Source organism: Oryza brachyantha, chromosome 12 (assembly GCF_000231095.2).
Source record: "Oryza brachyantha chromosome 12, ObraRS2, whole genome shotgun sequence".
NCBI lineage: Eukaryota > Viridiplantae > Streptophyta > Magnoliopsida > Poales > Poaceae > Oryza > Oryza brachyantha.
In genome coordinates, this window is record NC_023174.2 from 239,910 (window position 1) to 253,501 (window position 13,592).

General features: G+C 36.8%; 1 protein-coding gene and 1 pseudogene across 1 annotated transcript; both read right to left on the reverse strand.

Annotated features, from left to right (window-relative positions):
- Nucleotides 1–1,186: 1,186 nt before the first annotated feature.
- LOC102718128 lies at nt 1,187–3,294 on the reverse strand (annotated as a pseudogene).
- A 4,703-nt stretch (nt 3,295–7,997) lies between these two features.
- On the reverse strand, nt 7,998–10,474 carry LOC102718409 (transcription activator GLK2-like). Its single transcript, XM_006663648.3, has 5 exons — nt 9,764–10,474; nt 9,473–9,549; nt 9,312–9,348; nt 9,044–9,179; nt 7,998–8,776 (listed from the first exon to the last, which is right to left on the reverse strand). The coding sequence occupies exons 1-5, from the start codon at nt 9,996–9,998 to the stop codon at nt 8,359–8,361; spliced, it is 903 nt and encodes a 300-aa protein (XP_006663711.2). The 5' UTR covers nt 9,999–10,474; the 3' UTR covers nt 7,998–8,358.
- Between the last annotated feature and the right edge of the window lie 3,118 nt (nt 10,475–13,592).

Genomic DNA, 13,592 nt, shown 5'->3' on the forward strand with positions numbered 1-13,592 from the left:
GATAGCAAAGACCTGACGGAGCTCTTTTAGGGCACTCCATCTTACCTCCATGATGGTAAGAGTTGAGGGTAGACCTGGCCCTTGATTATTATAATTGTTTTAGCATTAAATTTTTTTTCTCTCAATTCATAAATTAGAGTAAAGAAAGGAAAGCATTGATGCGCCCAATTATCCTCTCTAAACTTGCTGTGCATGTAACTCTTAATGTGCTTCCAAATTGGTTGTGTTTTACCATATTGGAATGCATGGACTGGTGAGAACGTACATGGAACAAATGTGCAACAACGGTTTCAAATCCAAAAATTTGAAAACGTTGAACATAAATAAAAGTTTATCATATAATGACTTAACTATATATATAGTCTGAAAAATAGATACATGAAATACATCTATATTCTGAATATTTATGTTCTAATAACATGTTCGTCTCTTGAGAAAAAGTCAATTTTGAAATTTTCTGATGGGTCTTGATTACAGTGTAAAGTTCAAAGTGTATTGTAGGCATAAATACATTCATTTAATTCATGCATGATATAAATAGCAAGAGAGAATATAATTCATTTCCTCGAATAAGCCTATTACCTCCTATGAGGTAATAGCAACAGCAATCGTTGGATCCGTATGAAAATGGATGGCCTAAAAAAAGTTGGAGTACCGTAAAAAAATTCCAATAAGCTAATAACACATTACTGCACTCACAAAATGTTCTGATTTTTCGTTCTGGCATTTTTGAAGAATCTGGAGTTTCTCCTCTGCTGCACCCCTAGAGAAAATAATTGTGCATGTTTTCAGGCCTGTAATCTCCATGGAATGGAAGTCTGTTTCGAGAAAAAGAAAAGGCTAATAGCTTGCACACAACCACCGTACAATCAGTTTGGATTTTGGACTGAAGTCTGCTCTCTGGTATGGTTTTCCTCTCAAGTTTTGCTTAAACTAGTTTGATTTACTAATGCCATAAAAGCTTTTGTTTAGTATGCAATGTGTTTACAAGATACTGACTATGATGCTTGCAGCTTGTTTCCCTTCATCGATGTTACATGCAAAACAACCAGCTAAGACAATCTGATTCTAAACAAGTGCACAAATGTGGCTGCTGTCACCACTCATGCGGATGCCCAAGGAGAACAGAGACGAGGAGGGCCTTTGCTAACCTTGCCATTTTCACATAGAGGATGACGTAAGGATCTTCGCTGCTGTATGGTTGTTGATGTTCCCAGGCCGAGAGCACAATTTGCTGAAACCCATCCTGCTTAGTCCAGTAGTTTTCAAAACGGAAGCGACGCAAACTGATGCTGGGCTAGCTGGCCACAAATCAGAAGCAGGCGACAGTGGTCGGAAGCTGACGAACTGAGTGCTTGGAGGTTGGCTTCAGAGAAGGCGTCCTCCCAATCTGTAGTCCGTCAAGCTTAACCAGAGTTGGGGCACTCTGCTCATTACTCCACGTATACATCCTCCCCCATAGATAAACCTCTTTGAGCTCAAGATTTGTTTAACTATTTTGATTTAGTAATGTCAGATAGCTATGATAGTTTCAGTTTGTGTCCATCCATGTTTACATGTAAACCAATCCGCTGCACTTGACACCCCTCCAAACAGTCAGTTACTGCTAAACTCTGATTGGCGTTGGCGGCTACTCACTAGTACCTGCCCAAGACCATCTGATTCTGAACAAGTGCAGAAATGTAGCTGCTGTCAGTGCTCATGCAACACAGGTTTCTGGCCCCAACATCAGGACACCAACGAAAACAGATGTAACTGGCACAGTCAAGTTGTCGTCTAGGCGTGTGCTGATAGGAAGTGACTCCACAATTGCAGCAGCAAGCGATATCACTCCAAAGGCAACCACCATTCTCCAGCTCTCCTCCACAAATCCGAAGAGATGGAAGTCGCACATGTACCTGGCACACACATACATACTCCACCGGTTTCAGGTTAACATGTCCCCAGGCTTCAGTAGAAATATATATAGCTCTTACATAGTTTGTTACTTACATGATTGACGCAAGGAAACCAGCTAAGAACATTGCAACTGATCCAGCGTAAGATTTGTCAGGGTTGTAAGGAAGCTTTGCATGCCCAAATCGCCTTCCAGCTATGTCAGCTACACCTGAAATAAGCAATGCATTTAATTCAACAGTCAACATCTGAAACTTTTTTACTTGCTGAATGAAAATAGCAGTCCGAAATTGATAAAACAGTATCAGGATAAAACTTTGAATAGCAGAAATCAAAATGAAAGTAACGCCATACCATCTCCGGCACACAAGTTGCAAATCACAGCAATTGAAATGGGGGATGTCCTCCAGAAAATTATAGTAGTGAGAGTTATAGCACAAGCATAATACAGTGGACCTTTAAGAAGCTCCCTAGATACAGAAGGAAAAGGATTACAACTGTTACTCCATTACCTAATCAGTTACAGAAACAGAATAATCATGATGCTAATTTGCAAGGAAGAGAATATATGTTACACAAAAAGAACTTTTTTTTTTTGCAGTGATGTGTAAGAATGACAATTCTTTCTTGTTTTTTTTTCGTCACTCGTCAAAGGGGGAAAAAAATCAGATGAGTACCTACAGTCCCCGTTCCTGGTCATGGAGTTCACCACACCCTCATCTTTGACAATACCAAGTCCAATCAAGGTCACCTTTATGATGTTGAGTACAATTACAATGGAAGCAAGAAAAGGAGCATAAACATCATCCGCGCTGCAACCGGAAAGAGTTGTCAGGAAGGCGGAAACAATTGGAATTAATGGAGATGGCTACAATTTGTTGGTATGGATTGATCGATTAATTACCTGAAGAAAGGCCACATAAGGAAGTATACTAAGCCAACAGTGATGTGCACGAGTTTCCTGCAAAGCTTCTGAAGATAGAAGCAAAAGGCAGTTAGTCAACAAGCAGCAGAGACGAGATGTAGGTGCCTAGCTACCACAGTACTGTTCCATAGCTAGCTTGTCCGTACAACTCACACGAACACACCAATTAAGAGAGTATTTGGAAGAATCATACATGAACTGAGAGCTGGCGTTATATATGAGAGTAGGAAGAAGAAGGTAGCTGACCTGGTCCAAGAGAGCGCGGTTGGCGACCAGCTCCCAGAAGCTGAGCACAGCGAAGGAGGCGGCTCCGGTGAGCACGGCGGCGCCGGCGTCTCGGAGCAGTGGGCTCTCCGTCCACATGCTAGCTCTAGCTCTTACCCGTGCAGATGTAGCCAGAACTGCGAGATTGGATCGGGACATTTTTGCCTCTAATACTACTACTACTATACCAATCATCACGTTTCTCTTCTCTCCTTAATTTTCTCCTCAATTTCATACTAGTAAAGTACTGTATACAATAACAATAGAGTGAAGGATTCGTGTCCACATCCGTCCTTTCCGGATGCGAAGGATTCCTATGTAATAAGGTCTTGTTTAGTTTGTAAAAAGTTTTTATAAAACATCAAATCAAGTTTTTGGACATCTATTTAAAGTATTAAACGTACTCAGATTCTGCTGAAAACCGTGAGACGAATCTTTTGAGTCTAATTAATCTGTCATTAGTACATATTGGTTACAGTAGCACTTATGGCTAATCATGTCCTAATTAGGCTTAAAAGATTCGTTTCACGATTTTTCACATAACTATGTAATTACTTTTAATGTTCATGTATATTTAATGCTTTATTTAGGTGTCCAAAGATTCTATGTGATATTTTTGTGAAAATTTTTTGGAAAATAAACAGGCCTAAGTCATCGAGACCTTCAACATCTTTTCAATATCTCTAATGCATTATCCACTCATTAGACCATATCCAATACCAAAGAGGTTCCTAAAATAGTTTTTTAAGTATTTTTTTAAAAAAGATGTCCAACAAAAACCCAACACCATTCCTAAAATATCCTCTCTCCTAATCCTAGCCTAAAAATAAGTCATATATGGGAAACCAATCAGTGTTCGGAGTGTTCGGAGTCAGTTGTTCGATAGAAAATTAAAAATTCTCTCACGTGTAGAGTGTCCGCTGCATTATTTTTTTTATCCACGTCATTTTTATCCTCGTCCGTGCCCTATACTGTCGTTGCCGCCCCTCCACTTATAGGCTAGGGCATAACAGAGATTAATAAAAAAGGGTAGAATATTCTCTAATTGATGACACGTATGGCATGGCATTGTGTTGATGTTTCATTTTTCCATAAAATAGAAAAGTATCAAAAGATTTATTAGATGTGAGTAATTTAGGCTACAATGATATAAGGTGAAGCGACAACGCCGTCTAGACGGAGTGAACGGCACTCGTGCAGCTGGGAAGGGAGAAGAGACCGATTCAACAACTAATGGGTCCTACCTTGCTTACTTGGTCAACTAACAAATTATTGGATCTAATTTTTTTAGCCTTTATTGGAGGAGAAGAGTGATTTTTAGGCCCACTATTTTTTTAAGGAGAACTCTAATACAATATATTTGGGATGTAATTTTTAGGCTTCTATGAGATGCTCTTAGGAACCTTTTAGTGTGAAGTAACAATCGTGGTGCCTAAGCAGACTGTGCGATAATTGTTATATTTTTCTCACATAATAGCATATGCTTTGAGTTTTGTTGTGAAAAAACCATTTATGACAGCAATATAGTTTTAAACACTGAACTTATGTCCGATTTTCAAATTAATATAGTAATTGACATGTGCATTCAGCAATTTGAGCGATCTTTTAGTATTCTCTTACTAATATGATAAATCAAAATTATACAGAATTTAAGGTACTTTTGTCTTTCTCTTTTCTCTCCATTTTTATTATTGACATCTTCTTACTAATAAGATTCCACAAATTAAAGAGAGCATATTATACCATTTATTCGAAATTCGAAAGTAACTTTATTTTTCATTCATCTTACACAAACAAATACCAAAAATAAAAGACTATAATATCCTCTACTTATCAATTTGTAATACAACTGTCCCCTACTTTATCTAGTCCAAATGTATTTATTTTTTCACAAACTCCAATGTAATGATGTTCAGAAATGAATTTATTTTAAAATAAATAAGTGTAAAAATAATCGTATTATGGACTAAGGTAGCAGCTTATAATCTGATTCAAACAAGACGATGTCATTATTATCAACACAAGTTTTTATGACTTCTTATATTTTATTTTGTTGTAATTGCTTACAAGTTGGACTCAAGTACTGATGTCTCGTCGGTATAGGTTTAAGTATCTAATTTTATCAATTAGGATGAGTTTGACAACCCATTTGTCAACTTCCTGTCTCTCGTTTTCCACTCGTCTGCTTTCCAGACTGCCTAAGAGTGTGTTTTTAAAATATAGTTATAAACAAGTTGTTTCAAAAAATATATTAATTTATTTTTGAAGTTTTTAAGCTTATCCTTAATTCATAAAGTGGTAATCTACTATTTCATTTTGCGTGGCATATGAGAGGAGTTCCCAAACTCCCCCGCTGAACTTACCCTTGATGTTTTATATGGATTGGAGGATCAGGTTATTTCTTACTATTGGTTAACGTGTGAAAATTTTCAATTAATATGATATTATCTAGCTATATATGAACTGCCCTCTCAAAATTATTTATTTTTAACTAGATATGTTATTTGTCAATTGTACTCATGCATGAACTCTTTTCTCGATAATAATAGTTACTTTAAACTGAACTTATGATAGTTCTAAATTGTATTGCTATGTGAACTTTGCTCTTAAAATTATTTATGTTAAACTTAAATCTAAAAAAAATCTATACTGTACTCCTTCGCAAACTCGTAAATATGCACTTTGGCATGATCCCCTCTCTTCGTGTATGTTAGTTCTCAAAATTCTAAACGTTGAAAATTATATAGAATGATATCGTAGTATTCAATTTATTGTTCTATGTGTGTGTGTTCAATCTCGTTTAGTTCCCAAAAAGTTTTACCGAAAACATCATATCAAATCTTTAGACGTCTAAATGGAGCATTAAACATAGATGAAAAAACTAATTACACAGTTACAAAGGAAATTGTGAGACAGACCTTTTGAGCCTAATTAGTTCATGATTAGCCATAAGTGGTACAATAACTAATATATGCTAATGTTGGCTTAATTAGGTTCAAAAAATTTGTCTCATGGTTTTCCAGACGAGCTATGAAATTTTGTTTTTTTATTCGTGTCCAAAAACTCTTCCGATATCCGGTCAAACGTCCGACGTGGCACTTCTCCCAAAAATTTTTGTCATGACAGTTTGCCTGCCTATTGACTTTATATTAATGATAAGAGTTAAATTTAACAATAAATTAGAAAATCTAAGCGTAGCTAACAAGCATAAAGCTGCACACAGGAACAAACAACATTAACTAACGGCGTCTTCACGTAGAAGCAACATGACAAACCAGTGCAACAACGTTTTTCGATGAGTACAACTCAAGGGTCATATACACACCGGACCAAACCAGACAAGCTTGCTTGCATGCATAAATTGAACTGAATTAAAATCGTGGGTCCTAGCTAGATATGCGAACGAAACTGTCACAGATAATTTCTGAATCGCTCGCATGCATAGCTAGAGATCAAAGTCAGAGTTTACAGAGAAAAATACAGAGATAAGATAGGAGCAAACTTGAATGTACTGCATTGTCGAATAGTCGGTCAATCCGGCCCATGCATACCGAACCAATGCGCTGTCAAATAGTATATAGTTAACTGCAGATGCATGTGCATGTACATGTACTTGGACCAAGATATTCCTTCCTATATCGACACCAAATCTCAATTAATATTTAGCATGCTCTGTTACAAAACTGAAAAACTGGTTCATTGTCAAACATGATATGCGTGCTTTATTAATCAGGATGACATACATATGCATACTGTTGAGTAGAATTTAAAACAAAATTAAATTAAATAATTAAATGATACTCACCCATCCATAACTATAAGTATTTCAAGGGTTTTAGCTGACCAAAAGGTTAAGGTGAAACTACTTCGATGCCCCTAAGAGTTTACCTTTTTTTTAAAAAAAAAGAACACTCACTAATGCATCGATAAATACATGGAATCGTTAGTGATGGTTGGATTAGGAAAGTACCACTCTAGAAATGTTCATAACTATGGATAAATTTCAAACACGATACATATATACTTATATTCATGGACAAAGAGATTAGCACATAGTAGGGAGCGGTATATATTTAGTTACAATTTAGACCACTTTTTTTTTTGCCAAAGTTCTGCTTTGAATGATCCTTAAACCAATCTTTTCACTTTCTATTGGGTAATTTTCTTATTTTTACAGTTTAGACCACCAAGCTCTCTTGAATATATATAGTCATGTCAAGCCACCCCTTCGACAAGCATATATACTTGAGGACATTGACGAGTGTAGAAGAAGTTGTTTGGGGTGGTCCAAACATCAGCAATGATAAAATTACTCAAAAGTGAAAACATTGTTTTAAGGGTAATATTTTTAGTAAAACTTTGGCAATAAAAATGTCCCAAATGGCAATTTGCTTTTAAATTTTTACAACAATCATGCATTAAATTGCATGATTTAGTAATTAAAATGTACTCTTTAGGATAAAAGGTAAAAACCACAATTATTTGATAATGAATCAACAGATAGATCAACCGAGATCACTTGATTAATTAATCAAAATATGAAGGATAATTAACAACCGAAAAATAAATATGTCATCTTCCTCTAGATCTACATGGAAAATACAAATATATATAAGATATGAACAAACTTAAATGTACTGCTTTCTGAAATAGTCAAAACCATAACCAATACGTATTCCTATATATATCAACCTTAAATCTCAATACATAGCATGCTTTGTAAAAAAAAAAACCAAAATTAAAGTGGATCATTGTCAAACATGATATCATGTTCTTAGGCATAATGTTGAGTATAATTAAACCAAAATAAAATATATATAGCAGATACTCCTTAAATATGTACATCATCATGTATTAAAATCGCATGATTCGGTAATAAAAGCAAACTAGCTCTTTAATTAATTAAGGGGGACAACTAAACCATAATTATTATAATGAATCAGCAGATAGATCGACTGAGATCAACTAGTATAGATTAATCAAAATATAAGAAGGTTGATGAACAACCGAAATATAGGATAAATGTTTATCTTCCTCTAGATATATACATGCATAAGAGGATAAGTACCACAAGATATCACCACAGTGTAGTCATATGGTGAGATGTAGAGTACTAGTCCTTGTTGCATGGTTTTTCCCTAATTCAATTTAATTATCAAATAGCCACGATGACATGATCTAGCTAGTCGATATATCACCAGTTCACCAGGCAGGCCAGCTGGTAGGACTGACTAATCATCTCACATCTTAATTTGAAGAGGGAGATCGATCGATCAGAACAAAGAAAGAGAGAGCCCAGTAGCACAACTCTCTTCTTCTTGATCACCACCAATAATACCAGTATGATTATCATGATCTTCCTCATTATGTTTCTTCCCCAAACTGAATTCTCTCTTTCTCTTCTCCCGACGCGGACCAGCATTAACAATATTGAGGGATAGATCGAGATTAAGATGAGGACCTTCTCCTTCATCCTCATTGCAGATTATCTCTTTCAGTACTCGTCTTTGATGGTTTGAAGAGCCTTGGACTACAAAATCTGGAAGGTGGCTGCTGGCAGTATGGAATGCCTCATCAGCTTCAGCTGGTGGTGGTGGTGGGTAATTGGGTTTTGATCCAACAAACAGGTGGTGGCCTGCACGAGGCCAGTATGATGCATGACATCTCCATGGGGACCATGCATTGCCAAACCTACATGTGTAAAACATCGAATATATGTGGTTCATTATTAGTGATCGACGTCAATAATTAGTCAGTCAATAATCAGTGAGAACAAGTTAACTATATAGGACTTGAGGAGAGAACGATCGAGAGAGACTGAGAGAGCTCAATTATTCATGCAACTGTGCAGCTGTGCTACACGACGGACAGACAAGAAACTAACTAAAGGCGTCTGAAATTTAATGGGAATTTGTTTGTGAGCTAGAGAGAGAAGAGTTGCATGTATCCAACAACTACCTGGGTCTGGTACCGGAGCCAGCAGTGATGTGGCGATGATGAAGAAGAGCAGGCAACGAAAGATGGCCAACGCTGTACGCTTGTCCCCCATGATGAATATACTGGTGTTCTTCTCTCCATGAACCTCCTCCTATCACTGTTTATATGCACAAAATCAATCAACAGATGTATCATGTATCTATTAATCATACATGCAGATGCTAGCTGGATTAATTAATCTATATATACTAAAATTTAAGATCTGATCATGAAGAATTGATTGGCGTACCCTGGCCAGACTCGTCGATCTTCTTGCTCCTATACATCTGAAAATCGATCGATCGCAGGGAAGAAAAGGCAGCATACATGGATTAGTTTTAGGCAATTAAGAGATAGTATTAGACCTAGCTAAAGATACTACCTGTAGGTAGATACATCATAAATATATACCTGGAGATGGCTCTTGACATGAGCTATGCTAAGCCCTCTAACATTCATCAATTGAAGAACGAGCTTAGGAGTTGCACCTGTGCATACATACAAATCAATCAATAATTGACATCAAGCTAGACCATATCGAGAGTCCGAGTAAATTAAATAATCGATAGATACTACATATGGATTGATGTTTAGGTACGTAGGATCAGACCAAACGAAGAAGATGATGAAATTATCTATTGATCCGTAGTAGCAATCTATATAAACTAGAGATATATAGGATTAGGGTCCGGCCGGGCTTACGATCTTGGCCGCCGAGCCTGTCGACGGCGCGGACGAAGCAGAGATGAAGCTCCGGCGTCCAGCGGAGGCGGGGGTTCTTGGACCGGACGTAGGCCCGCACCGACGACGACGACGAGGTGCGCCGCTCCCCTTCCTCCTCCACCGTACTGCTGCTCGTCGAACTCCCGTCGTTGCCCGCCGCTGCACCGCCACCGCCACCTCCCGTCGACCCCACCTCCTTGCCTGCCGTTTCCATAGCTCGATCGATCGGCAAAGAGAAAGGAAATTAAGCTCTGGATCTCTATAGCTTGATGATGAACGGCGATTCTTGTTGCTGCTGCATCTGCATGATGTCAAAAGAGGCTAGCTAGCTAGCTATGACTATGAGAAATAAGCCAAAATCTGGCGCTGCAAACTGAACTGAGGTCACCATTCAATTCTATCTATCTATCTACCTAGCTATGTTACGCACACACATATATATTATTTGTCCATATGCATATCATATATATGGCTTGCTTTTTGGAAGGGATGGAGCTAAGCATGCATGTGCACATATATATTAGTAGTAGTAACTAACAAGCTAGTAATTAATTAAAGCTAGCTAGGTAATTAAAAGGGAGAGAAGCAGGTAAATATATAATTAAGATCCTGGACTTTTCAGTAGCTAGCTAAGCTAGTACCAGGGACAATTAATCTTCCAAGAAATAGCTAGTTTTGGAATTAGTTGGAACTTGGTCGCCACCGATCGAAAAGTCTTGGAAAGAGAGGCTTCTCATCTGAGTCTTACTAGTAGAATTTTTCCTCACTCTGATCTATAACTCTTGTAAGTTGTAACTTCCTTTTCTGTCTCTAGCTAGTGTAGAATTAAGTTGCAGTGGACTGATGAAAGGCAGGGTGTGAAAAGGAGAGATGGAGAAAAGAGTCCAAGCCAAATTTCAGATCAAGTATGAATAAGTCCGGGTGCTTGACTCCTTGCACTAGATGCCAATTTGTCTGTGACTGTCTATGTGAATGCACGAGTTTTTAGTACTTCTACATATATATACACACACATGTATGCATCAGTTATTGTACCCCAACCTGATACAGCATGTGTGTACATACTTAAATTATTTTCATTGTTTTTACATACTCAGTAGTTTCTATAAAGCCTCATGCATGCTACTACTATAGCTAACTGCTGACAATTAAAGTGCACAAAGGAATCAAGGAGAACTTAGCTAGCTACCATATATAATTTCAAACAAACAAAAGGAAAATTTAAGTCTACTGATAGTCAATTAGGTACATATTTGTAAGTACGTACGTACGTATAGTAGGACCAGTGTTTAATATCACCAGCAAATTTTATGAGACCTAGCACAAGGCTACGTCTTTTTTTTTTCCTTTATGACTAGCGATAGACTACTATCTTTTTGGTGATACTAGCAAAATACCTACGCTTCGCTATAAAAATGTATTATAAAATGTTAAGGATTTTTATCAACTATAACAATATTACTTGTTTGAACCAAATATGGATTATTTCATAATATCAGGAAATATAATGGGCTAATTTACAAGAGAACTGTATAAAACAGAGTGGTAGTAGATTCACTGTCATCACCACTAGAGACATTTAAAGTAGTATAGATATACACTATCGGTTCTAAAGTATAAGGATTTTTAATTATTGGTTTAGATTTATATCCCGAGATGATGTATAGTGTATTTTTAGGACGGGTATATTATCACCGCCACATGATGGTTGATCTCTACTGACTAGAAATCATGGTATCTAACTCATGGTTGAGTAAACCATTATTCACAATTGGATAGTTATTCAAGCACCCGCAACAAATGAAACTATTAGCATTAATTATCTAAAGAATGAAACTATAAGAGGTCAGGGGTTGGGGATTGCTGCTCTTAGTATGTGCTTGTTTCGAAATATTAATATTTTCATTTGTTCTTAAGAAACCGTAACAAATGTCATTGATAAATACATAATTCTAAGCAATATCATCGTATAAACGAATTTATCTCAGAAATGTTATCGCTGTCAGGGTTCCGTCAGCATTTCTCCATTAAGTGCTATAGTATGAACAGTGTATTTAATGATAGAAATGGACGGAACCCTAACATCGATGGTACTTTTTCAGACAAAGTCATTTGTACGATGTTATTTCGTAGAACTCGTACTCATCGATGACATTTCTTAGACTTAGATGTTTGTCAATAGTATTTTTTAGATTTTTTTCTTTATTTATTTATTTATTTTGTGGGAAACAAATTTAAGATTATCGACACGGCAATAGAGAAAGTCCACATGAAAATTTAAGAATTGGCTGGAATTTCACAGGAAGCCTCGTTGAAAGTTTCTCAGAATGCAAACATAGATTAATTTATGGAATGAGTCATAGTATATACGTGGACAGAGGGGGTCCGGATCCCCTAGAGTTGAAGCCAACTCCACCCAGTGGATTTTGCTAAATCCTAAGTTCCTAACCATCCTAAGTTGCCTCTACGGCTGAGATCATGGCACAGCTAATTAAGCCAATTTAACTCCCTTAATCAGGCAGATTTGGAGGGAAAATACTTACCTTTTTAACTTTTTGCTCCATAACTGTGATAATACACTCCCTTAATCAGGTAGATTTGGAGGGAAAATACTTACCTTTTTAACTTTTTCCTTCATAACCATGATAATACTCCCGCCATCACGAATTTACATGATCTCAGCCGTAGAGGCAACTGGATGGTTAGGATTTAGCAAAATCCACTAGGTGGATCGAGTTGGCTTCAACTCTAGGGGATCTAGACCCGGACGGAGGAAAGGAAAGGGAGTATCATAGTGGTTGGCAAAAAGTTGAATGTCTTTTCAATCTTTTTCTTCTATTCCGGTTTGTTCCTGGTCCACTTGTCAGCTGGTATTTGCTACTTGCATATGTACTCTAAATTCATGTATAACAACGTCACCAGTATCTCATACTGTATAGTTAATTATACTCTAAATTGTATATTTCTGTTGCTGATGTGTTCTACTGTTGCTTTCTTTTTTAATTATGTGCCATTCCAAGCTTGTTAAAATCTTTATATTTGCTTAAAAAGAGATTGTATGCCAAAAGGTCGTTAATACCTATACCTGTTTCATATGCCCTTTTGTAGAATCAAAGCTACTACAATCAATCAAAGCTAAGCTAACTCTAGTGCCAATATTGCAATTTGCATTAGAATCTTGTATAAGAGGCACAATTGGAATTTTAATCAGAACCAGAGTACTACGACAATCCCTGAGCCTAATGGACAACAAAATTAAAGTGCATGTACTCTCAACTTCTGAAGATCGATGTTAAATACAGAGGTCCATCATTAATTACTCATAGTCAGTGGACATCTTAACTAAGCTTTTGGTCGAATGAATGTAATTAAACCGGTAGCACTTTATCTTTTAGGTACATTTTGTACACCATTTATTCTACCTTTTGACCAGTTAGCCTGTACTTTGGTATATATATAAAAAAAAAAGGGAAACTGGTATAATTATTGAATTGTTGCCTGGTTGCATATGCTTGTTCTCTGAAAACTTCATGAAGTATATATACATACAACATATGTATGTTTGATGTGACCGTTTCAAAATTAATATATGAAGATCAGCTGGCATGATTACAGAATAGATAGATGGAGAGGCCATGGATCAGTACTGTAGCAATGCATATTATTTGCTCTTTTCTCATTATTGTTTCCAACAGGTACAATGCAAGTTCTTCCAGCTGCTGGTACGTTTGGTTTCAAAGAAAAGGAGAGCTGCTAACTAGCTTTTTCGATCTACATTAAACACCTTCCTTTTTCATCATCATTCCAT

Bases quoted from the DNA above. Each gene is read 5' to 3' on its own strand.
- LOC102718409 (XM_006663648.3), bottom strand. From the start codon at position 9,998: ATGGAAACGGCAGGCAAGGAGGTGGGGTCGACGGGAGGTGGCGGTGGC. The intron at 9,550-9,763 runs GTAAGCCCGGCC...ATGTATGCACAG, and splicing joins CAGGCTCGGCGGCCAAGATC to GTGCAACTCCTAAGCTCGTT. The intron at 9,180-9,311 runs GTACGCCAATCA...GCATATAAACAG, and splicing joins GATCGACGAGTCTGGCCAGG to TGATAGGAGGAGGTTCATGG.